At 41.0% G+C, this 20294-nt stretch overlaps 1 protein-coding gene across 3 annotated transcripts in view; it reads left to right on the forward strand.

Moving 5' to 3' along the window:
* Window positions 1-7874: 7874 nt before the first annotated feature.
* LOC127584715 (elongation of very long chain fatty acids protein 6-like) overlaps window positions 7875-20294 on the forward strand; it is an 82955-nt gene continuing 70535 nt past the window's right edge. For 2 of the 3 annotated variants that reach the window (XM_052041608.1, XM_052041609.1), the window contains exon 1: window positions 7931-8156. In XM_052041608.1, coding sequence (XP_051897568.1) covers window positions 7957-8156 — 200 coding nt within the window. In that variant the 5' untranslated portion in view covers window positions 7931-7956. Of the gene's footprint in view, window positions 7906-7930; window positions 8157-20294 lie in introns of those variants that run through there. The other variant, XM_052041611.1, reaches the window with a different exon arrangement.

Below are 20294 nucleotides of genomic sequence, written 5' to 3' on the forward strand. Positions count from 1 at the left end.
AGAGGAGACCCACATGGTCATGGAGAAAACATGCAAACCTTGGACAGACAGCACTCGAGCTTAGGATCAAACATGAGACAACAGCATTAACTGCCGTGCCACTGTGATCTCAAGAAATTAAGGTGACAACCTAAGTAATACTCAAGGTAAACATTACTCAAAAAATCCTGTTCGAGCTTGAGTACAAAACTTTGAGCAATTGGTTTGGTATAATAATAATTCTGAATGTTGATCTATTGCTTTACATGTTCTATTTCAAATTGTCACCATTATGGCTAAAGTCAAAGTCGAGTTTATTGTCATATGCACAAGTACATGTATGCACAGGTGCAATGAAAATCTTACTTGCAGCAGCATCACAATAATGTTATTGTTCCTAATTGTTTTATTTATTGAATTAAAGTTGACCTGTGCATTTTTAAAATTGGTCATCACCTAGAAAAGAACAAGATCTCACTGTAAAGCAAAAGCAAAGTACTTCAGAAGCTGATAAATAGAAATTGCTGGAAACACTCAGCAAGTCAGGTAGCATTTGTGGACGGTGAAACAGTTAACATCTCAGGCTAATTTTTTCAAGTGAGTGTACTGCAGCATGTTGATTGAGCTATGAAACCACAAGCTGCAGTTCTGGATCATGGATCCAGAGATTTCAGCTTTTGAATTCCATCATGACAGCTAGGGAATTTAAATTCATATAATTAAGTAAATCAGCACTGGCAGTCCTGATGCAGGGCCTCAACTCGAAATCTCGACTATCCCTTCCCCTCCACAGATGCTACCTGACCTGCTGAGTATATCCAGCAGTTGTGTTTTGCTCCAGATTCCAACATCTGCAGTCTCTTGTGTAACCATGAAACAACTAGATTGTCATTCAGAAGTGACAATCTGGTTCACTAAAGTCCTTTAGGAAGGAAATCTGCTGTCCTCAATAGATCTGGCCTAAATGTGACTCCTGATCCACCAATGTGGTTAACTCTTAACCACTCCCTCATTACAGGGGCAATTCGAGATGCATGATAAACACTGGCAATGTGAGCAACATATAAATCCCATGAATAATTAAATAAATAAACCTGCTGGGGATTTCCAGTGTTTTCTGATTTTTGTTACAAAATCTCAATGATGTCCACTTTATAACTCTGCTTACTACAGTGACATGATATTCCTTTTCCACTGCATCCTAAAAGTGCTGGCATTGATAAAGATCATATTATAGGAGGAGCCATTCTCCATAAAATGAACTGAATTCACGGTATGTTTTATCAATGAGGAAATCAGAATTACCAAAGAATAATATAACAAAGAAAGGGGCCAGTTGGCTGATAATGTTTCTTTCAAAGAGCAGCTTAATTTGTCCCATTTCCCAATCATTATTGACAGCCCTATAAAAGTATCCCCTCAAGTCTTTATCCAACTGCCTTTTGCAAGTTGTCATTGAATCTACTTCACCATTCGTATAGGCAAAGCATTCCAAACCCGCCACATCCCATGTTGTCTCTGAACCTTTTACCAGTTATCTTAAATCTCTCTGACTGAAAAGTCTTCTGCTGCTGGAAACAATTTCTCTTTAACTACTTACCAAAACAATCTTTGGTACCTGTTGTCCTTTGAAGAGAACTACTCAGCTTCCCTATTCGCTACTCTTTCTAAAGACTTGGCATATTTGCTAAAATGTGATGGCCAGAATTGCTCACAGGTAAGACCAAATCAGTATGTTGTAAAGGTTTACTATGACTTCCTTGCTGTTATACTCAATGCCTCTATTTGCAAAGCTAATATGCTCCCATAATTGCGATAAGCTTGGAACTATTCTGGAACCCACAGTTCCATTTTCATTCTGAGTGTTCCATGAATTTAAGTCATATAAGATAACAATAGAGTTTGCTTTGTTTTAACCTGTGGATTTATTTTGACCACCTCTTGCACTACCACGGACTTGTCTTTGATTGTGTCTTTGTTTTTTTTTTTGCACTGTCTTTTTGCACAGTCTTTTTTTCATTGTTTGGTATAATTTTATGTATATTGATATTCTGTGTGTTGTCTGTACCTATGTGCCTGTGTGCTGCTGCAAGTAAGTTTTTAATTGCACTGTACCTCAATGTACTTGTACACATGACAATAAATTCTACTTGACTTTTGTTGTTCTCTGTACCGAACTACATTCTCACCTGAAAGATAAAATTAATCTGATGCTTGTTGCTAAGGCTGAGTCCAGTAGTGCCTACAACAGTCATCTCATTGTTTCTCAGCTAAGTGGTTAGAGTCTGGATTTGGTGGAATATGGCTATCCTATTGCACCTTGTACAACCTGATATAATTAAATGCATTATGCTGAACACCTTTACTTCTACGTTGAATCTGAGCAAAGTTGAAGCTTCCTGTGCATTGCAAGCCAACACTGTAACGTGCATTCACAACAGGATGGAACCCTTTGATTCACTGGATCAGTCTGTTATTAATCTATTGCTAAATTCCTTGGTTTTGCTTGAGTGAGATTTCAATCTCATGAGGAAATTGAAACATTAACTTTGAAATGAATTATTGAACATGGATTGTTGACAACTGAGGCAGAAATAAAATCATTTCAAAGGGAATTGGACAACAGCTTGGAAGAAGAATATAAAGAGATACAGAGAAAGAGCAAGGAAATTGGATTGGAGGGAACTACCAATTCCAGAGGAAGCAATAGTACAGACACATTGACTCAAATGGTTTCATGTGTCTTTTGTGACCCAATTCTTTGATTCTAGGTAAAAACTAAATGTAATCTTGAACATCATGCTACCATTGATCTTACCTTGATTAAATAAATATTGATGTCTATTCTGAACTGGATTAACCTTAAAGTCACCTCATGCACAGAGCAGGTTTTTATTTACATGAAATTGAGATTAAGCAGTGCAAAAGTAAAGATAAATTTGAAGTGAATAGAACTGAAAGTGTTCAGATCTAAAATAAGTAAAATTTGCTTCTTGTTCACGGATGTTTTTTCAGCCAGAATTGTGCTTTCTTGAAGCTTGTATAACAGCCTTAACAAATTAAAAAGCAGACTGTGATACAATGATCAAGGTTTATGTATTCCAAGAAACAACTTTGTTGGAAATTAAAAATAGTGCAGGTTTTAAATTTGACCTCAATGGTTCCATGATAATATATTAGAATACCACTGCACTTCAGCAGACTGTATGAAATTACTATCCATAAGTGCTACTTGATATAATTTCGTCTGTTCTATTCTTTGTTGAACTGAAAAGACAAAAGACCACCATGACCGATGCAGGGTTTTGACCTGAAATGTCAACAATTCCTTTCCCCCCAGAAATGCTGCTTGACTTGCTGAGTTCCTCCAGCAGATTGTTTGTTGAAAGGATGACTGCCTTTTTTTTAATTTAAAGTAAATCTAAATGTATGACCAATTTATGAAGGGATTTATTTGATATTGCATTCTCTTTTCTCAGAAGGTGTAACTGGTGACAGACATAAATAAAACCAGCCTCTCCTGTAGTAATTGGCTTGTCTCATTCATTGGCATTTACCATGATTCAGAGTTACATTAGCAAGATGCAGCTCTGAGTAAAGTATCATTGTGATCAAACGAGGTATTTACCTATTTTTATTTGTGATAAAATTGTGAACAATCTTAAAATTCCTTCCTGTGTGATTATTTAATACACTTTCCTGGGCAGCTGTAACTAAGACAAACATTTCCCTTATGGAAAACATTTCAATTTTTTGATTTTCAACTTTCAGAACTTAATTGTCATCCCTGCAAATAAAAGCATTTATCTACTCTAATTTAACTTGGAATTCATACATAGAAAAATGAAGTTATATTTTATTTTTTACAAACACTGAAAAAGCAAATTACAGAGAATAAATCAGTTTTCCTCTTAACTGTGAAGTGAGCATGCGTACTGAATTTTATAGCTAGTACTCAAAGCTCCATCAAGCATGTCCCTCATCATGGTTTAAGCTTCTTTGCACAAAATATTTGCTGTTATTTGCATACATGACAACTATCACCGCAGTTCAAAGAAATTCATTGTGTTTGAAGCGTTGCAATTCTGAGAAATGTGTTAGGATAATGTATCAATACCACTCTTTCATCTTTCACATGAAGGAATAATGTAATTCCAATGGGTGATCACAATTGACAGACTTATACTGTACCTCTAACATTGAAAAATGCCTAAGGTGGCTTCATCGAAGAATCAGGCAAAAATTAGCACAGCTAAAGAAGGAGATATGATGGGTGACTGAAAGCTTGCATAAAGAGGTAGATTTTAAGGGGCATCATAAAGGAAGGAGGAAGGTGGAGAATCGAGAGCAATCTTCAGAGTTTAAATGATTTAAATTGAAGCTGCCAATGTGTGGCAATAGGAGTGGGGGAGATAAGCAAGATCAGGGATGAGGGGCATGTGTATGTCACAGGAATAGGGAGGGATTTGAATCTGGAGTTATGAATCACAATATCCATAAGTATGGCCAGGTATAAGTCAAGATGCATGGAGGTGACATATGAGCATGGCTTGTTTGGGGTTAGGACAGGTTGTGTTTATGGAATGTGGAAGATGAGAAGGTAAGTAGTAAAGCTTTGATGCTGAGAGGTAACAAAACGTGGATGACAATTTCAACAGCAGATAAGCTGAATTGGGGGTCAGGCAGAGATAGATATAGGCTGGCTGTGTGAAGGAGATTATATTTATTTGGATTCCCAGCTTCAGGGTCAGGTAGGATATCAAGATTGTGAATAGACAGGCTGACAGTGGCCATGGAATGACATTGGAGAAAGAGTTGGTTGTATGTCTTTTTGTTTATTCTGTATAAACCTGACCATTTTTCTGGATACCTTATAATGTGTACCAAACATTCAGAGCAGGTATGAATAACCTCAAAGATGTGTGCTTAGCCCACTGCTCTACTCTCTCTACACTCATGACTGTGTGGCTAGGCACAGCTCAAATGCCATCTATAAATTTGCCAATGACACCACTGTTGTTAGCAGAATCTCAGATGGCGATAAGGAGGCATACAGGGGTGAGATAGATCGGCTGGTTGAGTGGTGTCGCAACAACAACCTCGCACTCAACATCAGCAAGGCCAAGGAATTGATTGTGGACTTCAGGGAGGGGAAGTCAGGAGAACACATAGCAGTGTTCATTGAGGGGTCAGCGGGGGAAACGGTCAGCAGCTTCAGATGGGCATTAACGTCTCAGAGGATCTATCTTGGGCCCAACACATTGATGCAATCATGAAGAAAGCACGCCAGCGGCTCTACTTCATTAGGAGTTTGAGGAGATTTGGTAAGTCACCAAAAGCTCTTGCAAATTTATACAGATATACAGTGGAGATCATTCTGACTGGTCACGTCACTGCACTATTTATTTATTTTTGTCACTTATAGTGATTTTTATGTCTTTATGTCTTGCAGTGTACTACTGCCACAAAACAACAAATTTCACAACATATGTCAGTGATAATGAACCTGATTCTGATTTCACAGATGACTATTGAAACTATTTATATCTGCATATTCTCATGTTCAGTCACTATTTCAGAGATGTGAAATAAGGAGAGCTGATTGAACATTGTTAATTGCCATACCAACGCCATTGTTTCCTGACACATCGTTATGCACTGTCTAACTTTATGAGCTCAATAAAACCATTCGCTGGAAAATCCCATTTTCTTTAAAGGTCCCAGGTGATGTAAAGAAACAAAAGATCAAAAACAATCTCAAAAATTAAAAGGCCGTCTTTCCTTGAAAGGGGAATGAGGCTAACTGTTCGACAGTGAACAGTGTGTCGTAGAGCACAGAAATAGGAAGAGTTTCTTTACCTAGAAGATTGTGAATCTTTGGAATTCTCTGCCCTAGATAATTGTGGAGACTGGGTCACTGAATCTGAGACCGATTTTTGGATGATAGTTAAATTGGTAAATTTATTGTCACAGGTACCAAGGTACCATGAGAAACTTTGTTTTGCATGCCATCCATTATGAGGATAGGGCAGAAAAGTGGAGCTGAGGCCAATGATTAGATCAGCCATGATCTTATGAAATGATGGAGCAGGTTCATAGGTCTCGATTGCTGACCACTGCTCCTGCATCTTAGGTTTGTGTGTTCTTGAATGGTTAACTCTATCAGCTGGCATTAGGGTCAGGAGGGGAAGCTGATCAGGCAGCAGTTTGGTAGCAATATTTCCTATGGTGCAAAGTATCATAGAATCATTACAGTGCAGAAGGCCATTCGACCCACTGAGCCAATCCAGGCCCCTGCATTCAAATCACCTCTCCTCTTCTTTGCTCTCTCCTCTTGCTCTGTAAATTATTCTCTCACAAGTGCCTACCTGATTTCTATTTGAAGTTTCTGATTGATTCTGTTTCTGTCTCTGGTACAGGCAGAGAATTCCAGGCCACAGTTACTCTCAGAGTGAAAAACCTTTCCCTCACAACCACCTTTTGCCCCCACATTTAAACCTCTGTGTCCTGGTCCCACCTTTCCTCTGTTTACTGTATCTTAGCCATGGATCAAGTACTTTATGGCATTTATTTCTTTGCATTTTACTGATCACAAATGTACAATAACTCCACTATTTGATTTTGCGTTAATTGTCTATCTATAATGTAGTATATCAAACCTCACGCTAACAATTTATTTATCAGACATTGATTTTCTGCCCTTTTAATTCCGAATGTCTATTTCATGCTGGCCAGGAAGCTTAAGTTGAAGTTTATTGTTGTCATAGGCATACATACACGGTATAAATGCCATGAAAATTAGCTTTCTGCAGCAGCAGTACAGAACATTACAAACATGACAAACATAAGTTAGTATAAACAAATTAACGTAATATTAACATTAATCAATTAACATGGATTTCATCATGCGTTTTAAAAGATCTGTAACAATTTTTGTGACGTTTCCCATTACGCGAACCAAGTAAAATGAGCTGAGGTAATAATTTGTTTTAATATGGAATTCAAAACATTTTGGGAACTCTCACGCGCTCTCTGGGAATGGAATGACAGTTTGAAAAGTGTACATATTATTGAAATGTCCAACTTACACCCTAATTAAGACCTCGTATACCAAAAAGAAAAATGCAAAGGGTAGTTACCATCGACATCAGAAGTTGTTGGATCTATTCTGTAAAATAAAAGTTCAAAAACTTTTGATAAGAAACATGCTCAAGCAAAAAGTTGTACAGGGTTTGTCATTTTTTGGCCAGATATGCTCGTTTCAGTAACTTTGCTCTTTACTGTGGCTGAACTAAAGTGATCGCTTTGATTTACGTTCACTTTCAAATCTCGGCAGGTAAAATTAAACAGCGTGCTCTCTGGAGAGCAGTTGCGAGACTGTGAGAACCGACACGAAATAATTTGCATTCTGTCCCGGCAACAGGTGGCCAATTCTGCAGAATGGCAACAAAGTGAAACGGGGAAGCAAGCGGGGTTGCCCTCGGCGTTCGGGCATTGGGCTGAGTGTGTGTAAAAAAGGAAGCGGTTAATTGCATAGAACCAGAAAGAGCCAACCACAACAACACAAATTGGGCACCGCTCTGATCGCAGCCCCAGGGACAGTCTGCGCTTGTGCGCCTGCGCCTCCTAGACCTGTCAGTCAATCCTGCCCACAGCGCAGTAAAGTGGGGTGAGCGCCCGGCAGATCTCATTTAAAAATCGCGCAGGAAAGGGTAACAGCACTTTGACCGTACGTCGATTTATGTATTAAAATTAAAAAATACAAACAGACTTGATGGGGGCAAATTGAATGCCGGGGATGCAGCGTTTAAGGAGAGGTGGGTGTCCCTGACTCCCCTGCGAGGCAGCCGATGGGCGATGCCATCCGGGCTCAGCTCCCGTGCAGCGCTCACGGCAACCGCTCGCAGACGCGACGCAGCGCAGAGGGTCTGTCCTTTACTGGGTACCGCTCAAAGTCATCCCGCTGCTTTCCATCATATGCACGCTCTCACCTGCTGCTTTATCTCCTTATTTCTTTCAAGGAATCGTTATCTGTCAGAGGCATCCGTACAATTGAATGCCCCAGCAGACCAAACCAAAGAGCGGAGAATGAACATGTCAGTGATTTCTCTGCAGGAATATGAGTTTGAGAAACATTTCGATGAAAGGGGAGCCATAGCATGGATGCAGGAAAACTGGTGAGTGAATGCAGTGCACTGCAGGTGTGTAAAGCCACAGCACTCCAAGGATGCACCGCTTCTTTTAATATCAGACCGGTTCCGACCCATGAACAGTTGGGAAATAGATCGAAAATCTGGTACGGGTTTCGTTTTATCAATAGGATGGGATCTGTCTGCTTCTGAAGAGCACTGGGTGGGAGACTCGTGAAACTAGTTGTATTTTTGCAATTTAAAATGCGTCCCTTGCAATCAAAGTCGCGGTCTGTGACCTAATTTTATTTGACAGTGTGCAATAATCGGGTGTAACCTTGTCTATCAGTGTAATAGGGTTGCAGGTAAACAGACTGGAATGGGGTGGATACGTTCAATATAATGCGGATTGTATCTAAGTAAGATACTGTAAGGCATTTATTGTAGCAATGCCCAGTCTGTGTAGTGATACTGATTGCTCACTGAGTATTATTCAGCAACCACAGATTTGAGAATACAAGAGCATCGATTACCAACTTCCACTGTGTCTGTAGACCTGCCAGACACATGAAAATAATATGTTACTTGGCCATAATTATCTCAAACGATAGCTTACGTATCTGGAATCATTTTCAGACAGCATAGTATATACCAACATTATGGCACATTAAATAATATGAAGAATATTTGCTGTCTTTTAATCGGGCCAGGCTGGTGTGGCAAATGGGGTTCACTGACAATCCTGTATTTACAAGAGACCAGAGTGGTAACAGTGGTGCACAATCCTTTGTCTACTGTACAGCTACTTTGCAACAACATCAAACGTTGACATAAATTGCATTACTTTGTAATGAAACTATAAAAAATTGTGATATTAGTTTAAATACGGTGCATCCTTCATCTTCCATTCATTCATCACATTAGAAACAGCAAAATATATACCTGCAGATAAACAATATTACTCTCCTTAGCTCTTGTAATTAAATTTATTTATGGGCAAGATTTGAGGAGTGATGAAGTGACTGTCTGGGTTGCTGCAGAAGACAGATAAGTGGCCCTGATCTTATAATTCGTGTGAAGTTATCACAAACATGGAGGATAAATATACAGGTGGATTTTTAAAAGTCCATGCATTCTCTGTACCTCACACACTTAGGAAATAATTGCAAAACAAGACTGGCAACTTTTCTTTCAAAATCAGTGACAACAGAAATATTGATGGAAGACTTCCTTTAACTTGAGTTCTGCAAAGTTTGGTTGACAGTGGAACTGAGTTCTCATAACATTAAAGAAAAGTAAATGTTAATCACTTGGTAATAAAAATGTGATGCAGTGGGAATAGATCTGTCGTAGAATTATTGTTGCAAAAGGGTCAATGTATTGCAGGTTTGTATAAAATTATGCCTTGTAGAAACCATGGTAACTGAAGCAACAAACACCACAGTAGTTCAGCTGGTAGAGCTGCTGAAGGGACCCAGGTTCAATTCTGACCTCCGGCGCTGTCCGTGAGGAGTTTGACACTTCTCCCTGTGACTGCATGGGTTGCCTCTGGGTGCTCCGGTTTTCAAAGATGTGCCATCCAAAGATTCCACATTCCAAAGACATGCAAGTTAGGAGATTAATTGGCCACTGTAGATTGTCCCCAATGTGTAAGTGAGTTGTACAATCTGGGGGAGCTGATGGTAATGTGAGAAGAATTTAAAAAATAAGATCCATGTAGGATTAGTGTAAATAGGTACAGAAGAGACTGCAGCTGCAGGAATCTGGAGCAAAATAAAACAAACTGCTGGAAGAACTCAGCAGGTCAGGCAGCATCTGTCGAGGGCAATGGGCAACGTTTCGGGTCAGATAAAGGGTCTCGACCCAAAATGTCAAGAGTCCATTTCCGTCTACAAATGTTGCCTGATCTGCTGAGTTCCTCCTACAGACTGTTCTTGCTCTAGTGTAAATAGGTGCTTGATGGTTGGTATAGACTCTGTAAGCCAAAGGGCCTGTTTCTGTGTTCTATTACTCTATAATGATGATACACTTGAGTATTATTAAGCCCATTGCTAAATAATGCATCAATATTACCAACTAGCTGCATAAAGTTTCAGTTAGAGTAAGATAATTTGGAAGTTGAGTTTCTTGTCATATGCAAGTACACGTGTGCACAGGTGCAATGAAAAATTTACTTGTAGCAGCATCACAGGCACAGAGCATCAGATATACAACATTCAAAAGAAAAACATAAATTAACGACAAAAATTTTACAAAATTATACAAGAAAAAACACAATTGGAACAGAAATAAACAAAGTCCCTTGTAGTGCAAAGTGGTCATAGTGTTGCTTTTTTGAGCTAGTGATTAAGGTTGTGCAAGATGGTTCAAAAACCAAATGGTTGAGGAGAAGCCTTAATTGCAGCTCTGAGGAGGAGATGTGTTCTAGGCTCTGAACGCAGTAAAAACATTTTATTTCATTTTACAGCACCCAAATGCAGAAGGAGATCAAACTGCCTCCTCAAACCCGTGATGGCTGCAGTTTTTATGCCTGCTAAACTTAAGGAGACCATCTAATTGAGGGCTGGACACCAAATAAATTGCTGATGATCCTAGACATCTGTTACAGATACACAGCAAACAAGACATGCTCAGCAGGCCTGGTGGGACCTGGGAGGAAACAGATGAAGTTTAGACCCTTTCTTGGGACCTGTTTTACCATGGACCCATTGGCAGTTTCCAGCACTCTTTTGTTTTCAGTTGTAGGCCTCAGCAGGTTGAGCAGCATTTGTTCCTTTCCCCCAACAGATGCTGCTTGACCCCCTGAGACCCTCCAGCAGATTGTTTGTTGCTTAAAATTATTATGTTCCATATCCCATTTTAGTTTTTAGACAAGCTTTAAGGACAACAATAAAAACATACAGCCTTCAACTTGACACTTTGAAAGTCGACACTCCAGTCTTGTAAGCCCCTTTTGGCGGGTTTTTGATCTCTGATGTGGCTCAAGTGCTATGTTAGAGCATGAAGCAGAGGCACAGGAGCCACTTGAGTCTTCTCTGTCATTCAGTGAGGTTACGGCTGATCTAATCTTGATGTCAATTCCATTTTCTATTCTTCTGCTAATAATGCTGACTCCCATGTAATCCAAAAATGTTGTGTTTCTCAACCTTGAAGCTATATAATGAATCAGCCTCCACAGATGTCTGGGTTGGAGAATTCCAAAGATCTTGAACTCTCAGAGAGAAGAAATTTTTCCTCATCTCTTTCTTGAGTGGATGACCCCCATTCACTGAAACTGTGCCCCATCGATCCTGGGCAAAACACAAACTGCTGGAGGACTTCAGTGGGTCACGCAGCAGCTGTAGCAGGCAGCATGAGCCTCTCTTGTGTCCCCATAGTTCCATGTTATACATATTGTTCATCATAGATGCAATCACAAGGAAGGCGCGCCAGTGTCTTTACTTTCTTAGCAGGTTAAGGAGGTTCAGCTTGTCACTGAACACTCTAGCAAACTTCTACAGATGTACTGTTGAAAGTATCCTGACTGGTTGCATCATGGTCTGGCACAGCAATTTGAATGCGCAGGAACGTAAAACCTGCAGAGAGTAGTGGACTCAGCCCAGTATATCATGGGCACATCCCACCCTATCATCGGTGGTATCTACAGGAGGCACTGCCTCAAGAAGGCGACATCCATCACCAAAGATCCCCACCATCCGGGCCACGCCATCTTCTCGCAGCTACCATCAGGCAGGAGGTACAGAAGCCTGAAGTCCCACACTACCAGGTATAAGAACAGCTACTTCCCTTCAACCAAATGGCTCGAACCAACTGGTACAACCCCTAATCCCTACAGTTTAGCAACATTACAATCACTTTGTACAAAAATGACCTTTGGTTTTTTTTTGTTCTCATCGTGTTTTTTTCTTGTAAAAATTGTGTATCATTTATGTTTATATTTTTCTTGTGAATGCTCCTTACATGATGCTATGTGCCTGTGATGCTGCTGCAAGTAAATTTTTCATTGCACCTGTGCATACATGTACTTGTGCTTGTGACAATAAACTCAACTTTGCCTTTGAAGAGGAATACCTCTCCACATCCACCTTGTCAAGCCCCCTAAGAATCTTGTATGTTTCAACAAAATGGGTTCTCATTCTTCTGGTGTAGGCCCAACTTGCTCAACCTTTCTTCAAATCCTTTTTTCAGTGCCTTCATGCATAGAATAAACTTAGTGATCCTTTACTGAAAACCGTTCATGGTCCTCTTGGTATGGTCTCACCCTGTAAAGCAGGACTGTCTAGGCAGACCCATTGTTTCAGCCTGCTCCTTGCTGCACCAAACTTATTCTTCCTTCCTTGATTCCATCATTTCTCCCCATTCTGGTTTCTTCCTACTTACTTCCATGACACTTAAGATGCCCTCTGCCAAGTTCCTGGTCTCAACCAATGAATCTTTAACGTGGATGTAAATTCTCTCTATCCATCCCACAGCAGGATGGTCTGAGAGCCCTCTGCTTCTTCCTTGAATAAAGGTCCAACCACTTCCCCCTCACCAACACACTTATCCATCTGGCGGAACTCATTCTCACATTCTCCTTCAACTCTTGTCGTTTTCTCCAGATCAGAGGTTTAGCAGTGGGAATTCACATGGGCCAATGCTCTGCTTGTCTTTTTGTGAGATACATGGAACAGTTCTTGTTTCAGTCCTACTTGGGGCCCCTTCCTTCATTTCTTTCTTTAGAACATTGCTAACTGTGTTGCTGCACTTGTACAGAACTCAAAAATTTGATTACTTTTGCTGCCCACTTCTACCCTGCTGTCACTTTCACCTGGTCCATTCCAGTCTCTTCCCTTCCCTATCTGGCTTTCTTTGTCTCCATCTCAAGGGATAAGTTAGTGACCAACAACCATTACAAGCCCATTGACTCTCACAGTTGTCTTGACCATACAGTTCATCCTGCCTCCTGAAAAGACTCCGTTCCCCTCTCCCAGTTCCTCCAGCTCCGTTTTATGTGTTCCAGTGATGAAAATTTCCTTACAAGTGCCTCCTGAGATATCTTTGTTTTCACAAACCATGGTTTCCTCTGTACCATAGTTGACTGCATCTCATTATTTCCCATATGTCTGCTCTCACCCCCTCCTCCTGGACAGAGCAAAGACAAAGTTCGTCACCTTCCACCCCACCAACCTCTGAACCTCACAGATTATCTTCTACAATTCCATAACTGTCAATGAGAATCCGTTACCAGAAGCATCTTCCCCTCCCCTTTCCACATTCCGAAGAGACTCTTCCCTTCACAATTCCTTGGTTTTCTTCAGTATCAGAGAGTCTTAGAGGATGGAAACAAGCCCTTTGGTCCACCAGTCTGAATGAACCATCAAGCACCCATTTACACTAATCTCATTTTTATTCTCTCCTCATTCCCATTGGCTCTCCCCAGGTTCTTCCACTCATCTACACTTACAGTGGCCAATTGACCTAACAACCTGCATGTGCTTTGGGACGTGGGAGGAAACTGGAGCACCTGGGGGAAACCCATGGAGAAGGTGCAAACTCCACACAGGTCGCACCAGAGACAGGGTTGAACCCTGGTCACTGGGGTTGTGTGGCAGTGCCCCTGTATCCCTACCAACCACTCCCTTGCTTCTGACACTTTCCATGCGATCACCGGAGATGCAGCACTTGCTATGTTACCTCGTTTCTTCCCACCATCCAGGGACCCAAACAATCCTTCCAGGTAAAGCAGCAACTCACTTGCATTTCTTCCAGTCTAGTCTATTGCATTCAGTGTTCACAATGTGTTCGCCTCTACATTGGCGAAACCACAGATTAGTTTGTAGAGCACCTGCGTTCAGTTTGCAGGGATGACCTCAGCTTCCCATTGCCTGCCACTTTAATTCTCCATCCCACTCCCACTCTGACCTTTCTGTCTGTGGCCTCTGACGCTGTTATAGCATGGCTGAACATAAGCTTGAGGAACAACACCTCTTCTTCCATCTGGACATGTTTCAGCCTTCCAGACTAATATCAAATTCTACAAGGATACATAAGTGACTGCAGATGCTGGAAGCTGGAGCAAAAAAACAAGCTGCTGGAGAAAGTCAGTGGATCAGGCAGCATCTGTAGAGGGAACTGGACAGTCGAGGTTTCAGGTCGAGACCCTTCATCTGGACTGATGAAGGGTCTCAACCTGAAACACCGACAGTCCATTTCCCTTTGCAGATGCTGCCTGACCTACTGAGTTCCTTCAGCAGTTTGTTTTTGCATTAAATTCTACAGCTTTAGGTAACTAACTTTCTCCAGTTTTACTTCATCCAGCTGTGATGTTCAGTTTATCTCTCTCCATAGCATGCTCTAAACTGCTGGACATATCCTAAAGCCATACAGTTCACAGCTTCCATGTTTCTTTGTTTGGGTTCTCTCCCTTTAACTTCCTTCATTTGACAGCTTTTATGTTCCTTTGTTTACGTTCTCTTCTCTTTTTCTCTCAAACTTCCCTCAATAATGTATTAGTTGGATGACTTCAGGTATAGCTCATCCCATTACAGCCCAGGCCTCACCCTATCAGAAATTCCTTTGTCCTGTCTGTCTTTCCCTACAACTTAAAAATAGCTTGTTCTCTGTCCTTCCCAGTTCTGGTAAAGGGTCATCGACCTGAGACATTACCAACTCACAGATGCTGCCTGATCTGCTGAGTGTTTCTGGCATTTTCTGTTTTTCAGATTTCCAGCATCTGCATTTTTTTTATTTTTCACTCTGTAAAGCTGGAGCATAATTTTATACTCAATCCCACTTGTGATAAAGTCTCACATTACATTTCTTTTATAACTTACTTGCTGTAATTGCATGTTAATTTTTAGTATTTCATGTGCAAGGACCCCCAGATCCCTCTGTACCACTGCATTCTGAAGTGTTTATTTCAACCATAACCACTTTTCCATTTCTCCTGCCAGGGTGGATAACTTCACATCTCACTTAATCTGCCAATTTGTTGTGAACTCTTTAAGCTTTATGTATCCCATTGCAGACTCTTTGTGTCTTCTAACAACTTTCTTTCCCACCTATCTTTGTATTGTTGGCAAATTTGGCTACAATAGACTTATGCCAGCCATCTAAGACATTAATATAGATTATAAGTAGTTAAGACTCCAGCACTGATCTCTGTGTCATCCCACTAGTTATAGCTTGCCAACCTGAAAGTGATCCATTTATTACAACTCTTCATTTCCTGTTAGTTAGCCAGTCCCCTGTTCATGCTAATATATTAATTCCCAAGTCCTGAACTTCTACCTTGTGCTTTAAGGTAGCACCTTTCTGAAATCTAAACATGCACCATCTGGTGGTTCTCCCTATTGCGTAACTTTGAATTTTTGTTGTTACAGAGGAGTGTTCTTTGTAATGGTGCCAGGTTTTCTTCAACATTTTGTTTTAGTCATTTTTTGGGTTCCAGGCATTCCAGCAGTATTCCCCTCCCTAATTGCCCTTGAGAAGGTGGCAGTGATCTGCTGCACTCTCTCTGGTGTAGGTACTCACACAGTGCTGTTGCGGAGGGAATTCCAGGATTTCAGCCTGGGGTTGAAGAGGGAGCAGTGATGTAATTCCAAGTCACGATGACATACAACTTGGATGGGAGACTGCTTGTACCAGTCATCTGAGTAATTAATATAGATTATGAGCATTTGAGGTCCTTGCACTAGTCTCCATGACACACACTGGTTGCAGTTTGCCAACTTTGTGCCGGTTGCCCTTGTTCTTCTTGGCTGTAAAGATTGAAGGTTTGTGAGTTGCTGTCAGAGTAGTCTATGTGGGTAATTGCAGTGTATTTTGTAGATGGTACAGAATGAATTTTTAGGAGGTAAATGGGTACCTGGTTCGTCTTGGAGACACAGAAGACTGCAGATGCTGGAATCTGGAGCAACACACAAAAAGCTGGAGGAACTCTGTGGGCCAGGCAGCATCTATGGACATGGACATGGAAATGGACAGTCAATGTTTGAGGTCAAGACCCTTCATCTGGATTGGGGAGGGGACCAGTCCAGATGAAGGGTCTCAACCTGAAACGTCGACTGTCTGGTTCCCTCCTTAGATACTGCCTGACCCACTGAGTTTTTTCAGCTTTTTGAATAGTCCTGGATTTTGTTGAGCTTCTCAAGAATTGTTGGAGCTGTACACATCCAGGAAAGTGGAGAGCATTCCGTCACACTCCTGACAAGCCTCGTGGATGGTGGAGTGACTTTGGGGTGTTAGGAGGTAAGTCACTTGCTGCATGATACCAGTCTGTGACCTGTTGTTGTAGCTGCAGTATTTATATGGCAGGCCAAGTTGGGTCACTGATCAGTGGTGACCCAACAACATTGATATTTGATGGGTATGGGTACAGAGCACTGGTAATGCCATTAAATATCAGAGATGGGTAATTAGACTCTCCCTTGTTGGGGGTGGTCATTGTCTGGCACACCTGTGATGAGAATGTTGCTCGCCATTTATCTATCCATGCCTGAATGTCGTTAGGTCTTGCTGCATGCAGGCATGGGCTGCTTCATTTGCTGACCAGTTGCTAATGGAACTGATGTGCAATCATCAGTGAACGTCTCCACTTCTGACCTTGTGATGGAAAGAAGGTCATTGATGAAGCCAGATGTTCCCTTGAATTCCTGCACTGATGTCCAGAAGCCAGGATGATCAGCTTCCAACAACCACACACATCTTCCTTTGTGTGGGATATGCCTCAATTATGGGAGTTTTTTTCTCCTTGATGCCCATTGACCAGTTTTACCAGGGCTTCTTGATGCCACACTCATTCAAATGCTATCTTGACATCAAGTACACTCCCTCTCATCTTACCTTCCTGGACCATGTTTGGACTCAGGCTGTGATGAGGTCTGGAATCAAATGATCTGGTTAAACACAAATTGGGTTCAGGGAGCAGGTTAATGGTGACTAAGTGTAATTTAATAGCACTGTTGTCGACTGCTCCCAACACTTTGCTGATGATTTCACAGTTAATTAAAAAAATTAAAGATAGTATCAAACTTAAAGAAAAAGCAAAAGATTGTGCAGACATGAACATGTCAGAGTATTGGGCAGGATATTTTTAAAAAGATTAATAAAGGAGGAAAAATTAGAATATGAAACAAAACTGGATAGAAATACGAAAACAGCAAGAGTGTCTATAGATATTTAAGAAGAAAAGAGCATTGGTAAATTGGTTTATTATTGTCACATGTACCGAGGTACAGTGAAAAACTTTGTTTTGCATGCCATCTATACAGATCATTTCATTATAACAGTTCATCGAGGTAGTACAAGGGAAGGCTATAACAGAATGTAGAATAAAGTTTTACAGTTACAGAGAAAGTGCAGTTCAGGCAGACAATAAGGTGCAAGGCCATGACAAGGTAGATTGTTGAGGTCGAGAGTCCATTTTACCATACTAGGGAACCATTCAAAAGTCTTAAAACAATGGGATAGAAGCTGTCCTTGAGCCTGGTGGTACGTGCTTTCAGGCTTTTGTATCTTCCGCCCAATGGGAGGGGGGAGAAGAGGGAATGTCTAGGGTGGGTGGGGTCTTTCAATATGTTGGCTACTTTACAGAGGCAGCGAGCAGTGTAGACAGAGTCCACAGAGGGAAGTCCAGTTTCCATAATGTAAATTGGTCTATTATTGTCACATGGACTGAGGTACAGTGAAAAACTTGTCTTGCATACTGTTCATACAAATCAATTCATTACAACAGTGCGTTGAGGTAGTACAAGGTAAAACAATAACAGAGTGTAGAATAAAGTGTTATAGTTACAGAGAAAGTGCAGTTCAGGCAGACAACAACGTGCAAGGCCGTAACAAGGTAGAATGTGAGGTCAAGAGTCTATTTTATTGTACTAGGAGACCATTCAATAGTCTTATAATAGTGGGATAGAAGCTGTCCTCGAGCGTGGTAGTATGTGCATGGGTCCTGTAGGAAGTGAGTCTGGGGAATTAATAATGAAGAATAAAGAAAAGAAGGTGAATACAACAAGTATTTTGCATCAGTCTTCACTTTGCCCTATTCCTGCCACATGTTACCTTTTTTTACAACCCAGCTGGATCAGTCAGTAGAGCATGAGACTTATAAATCTCTGGGCCACGTGTTCAAGCCCTACGTTGGGTGCAACTTTTTTTATTCAGGCACTTAACTAGGCAAGGCACAGAGGGTATAGTCCTAATGTGGACAAATGGGATTAGTGTAAATGGGCAAAAAGATTGGCATAAACATGGTGGGCCGAAAGGCCTGTTTCTGTGCTGTACCGCACTATGGCTCCATGACAAGTGATAGCCCAGAAGTTGCTGTGTTGTGAATCACGAGGGAGGAACTCAGAAAATTCTCTTAGCCTGAGGACACATACCACCAGGCTTAAGGACATTTCTATCCCATTGTGATAAGACTATTGAACAGTTCCCTTAAACAATGAGATGGACTCTTGACCTCACAATCTACCTTGTTATGACTTTGCACCTTATCGTTCACCTGCAATGCACTTCCCTGTAGCTGTGACACTTTACTCTGTATTCTGTTATTGTTCTTACCCTGTACTATCTCAATGCACTGTGTAATGATCTGTATGAACAGTATGCAAGACAAGTTTTTCATTGTACCTCGGTACAAGTGACAATAATGAACCAATACCAAATTCACAATTACTGTGGCAGTGGGAGTGAGCAAATAGTTGGAGCTGTGGGCTGGCAAGTTCCTACGTCCTGATGGACTTCATCCCATTGTGTTACAAAAAGGTGGTTAGTGTGACAGTTGATGCAATGATTTTAATTTTCCCAAATTCTTAGATTCAGGGAGGGTTCTGTTAGATTAGAAAATAGCAAACATAACTCCTTTATTCAATAAAGGAGAGAGAAAGCAGGAAACTGCAGGCCAGTCAGCTTTGTCATAGGGCAAATGTTAGATACTATTGAAGACAGTATAGCAGGCTACTGTGAAACATTCAAGGTAATCAGGTAAAATCAACATGGTTTAGGGAAAGCAAATTCAGGTTTGACCAATTTATTGGGGGTCTTTGAAGCAGCAACATTTATTGTGGATGAAGAGGTACCAGTAGTTGTGCGATATTTAGATATCTAGAAAGTATTTGATAAAGTGCTGCATCTAAGGTTATTTCAAACAATAAAAGCTCATGATAGTAACATATTGGCACGGATAGAAGATTAGCTGGTGAGCGAAAAGCAGAGAAGTTTTGGTGGTTTTGGTTGGCAAGATGTAATGAGTCATGTGCCATAGGGATCTGAGATGGGGCCTCCAGCTTTTACAGCTTGTATAAATGACTTGAATAAAGGGATGATAGTCATGGTTGTTAAACCTGATGATAACACAAAAGTAGGTAGGAGAGTAAGTTGTGAAAAGAGCAAAAGGAGACTACCACGATAATTTAAGTGAGTGGGCCAAGTTTTGGCAAATGGACTAAAATATGGGGAATTGTGAAATTATCCAATTTGGCAGAAAATTAAAAAGATCCGTGTATCTAAATGGTGAGAGATTGAAGAAGTGGATGTGAAGAGGATGTTTCCTTTTGTGAGATTATTGAGAATAAAGGCACTGTTTAATAATAAGAGGCTGCCCACTTAGGATGGATATGAGGCAAATTTTTCCTCTCAGACCATCAATGAGTGTTTGAAACACTCTTCCTCAAAGGCCGGTGGAAGCAAAGGCTTTGGGTATTTTTAGTGCAGAAGTAGATAGGTTCCTGATGAACAAAGTAGTGAATGATTATCAGAGCAGGTCGGAGTATGGTGTTGGAACATAAGAACATAAGAAATAGGAGCAGGAGAAGGCCATCCAGCCTGTCGAGCCTGCTCCGCCATTCAATAAGATCATGACTGATCTGGCCATGGATTCAGATCCACCTGCCTTCTCCCCCTAACCCTTAATTCCCCTACTATGCAAAAATCTAACTGTGTCTGAAATATACTTAACATGGTAGCTCCACTGCTTCCCTGGGCAGAGAATTCCACAGATTCACTACTCTCTGGGAAAAGCAGTTTCTCCTCATCTCCATCCTAAATCTATTCCCTTGAATCTTGAGGTTATGTCCCCTGTTTCTAGTCTCTAGTTGGGGTTACAATCCGGTTAGCTGTGGCCTTGCTAAATGGCAAAGTGGCCTACTACTGCCTCTAGCTGGTGTGTTTGTATGTGTGAACTGAGCGGGCATTGGATTGGAT

The sequence above is a fragment of the Pristis pectinata genome, chromosome 30 (genome assembly GCF_009764475.1).
Source record: "Pristis pectinata isolate sPriPec2 chromosome 30, sPriPec2.1.pri, whole genome shotgun sequence".
Classification (NCBI taxonomy): Eukaryota; Metazoa; Chordata; class Chondrichthyes; order Rhinopristiformes; family Pristidae; genus Pristis; species Pristis pectinata.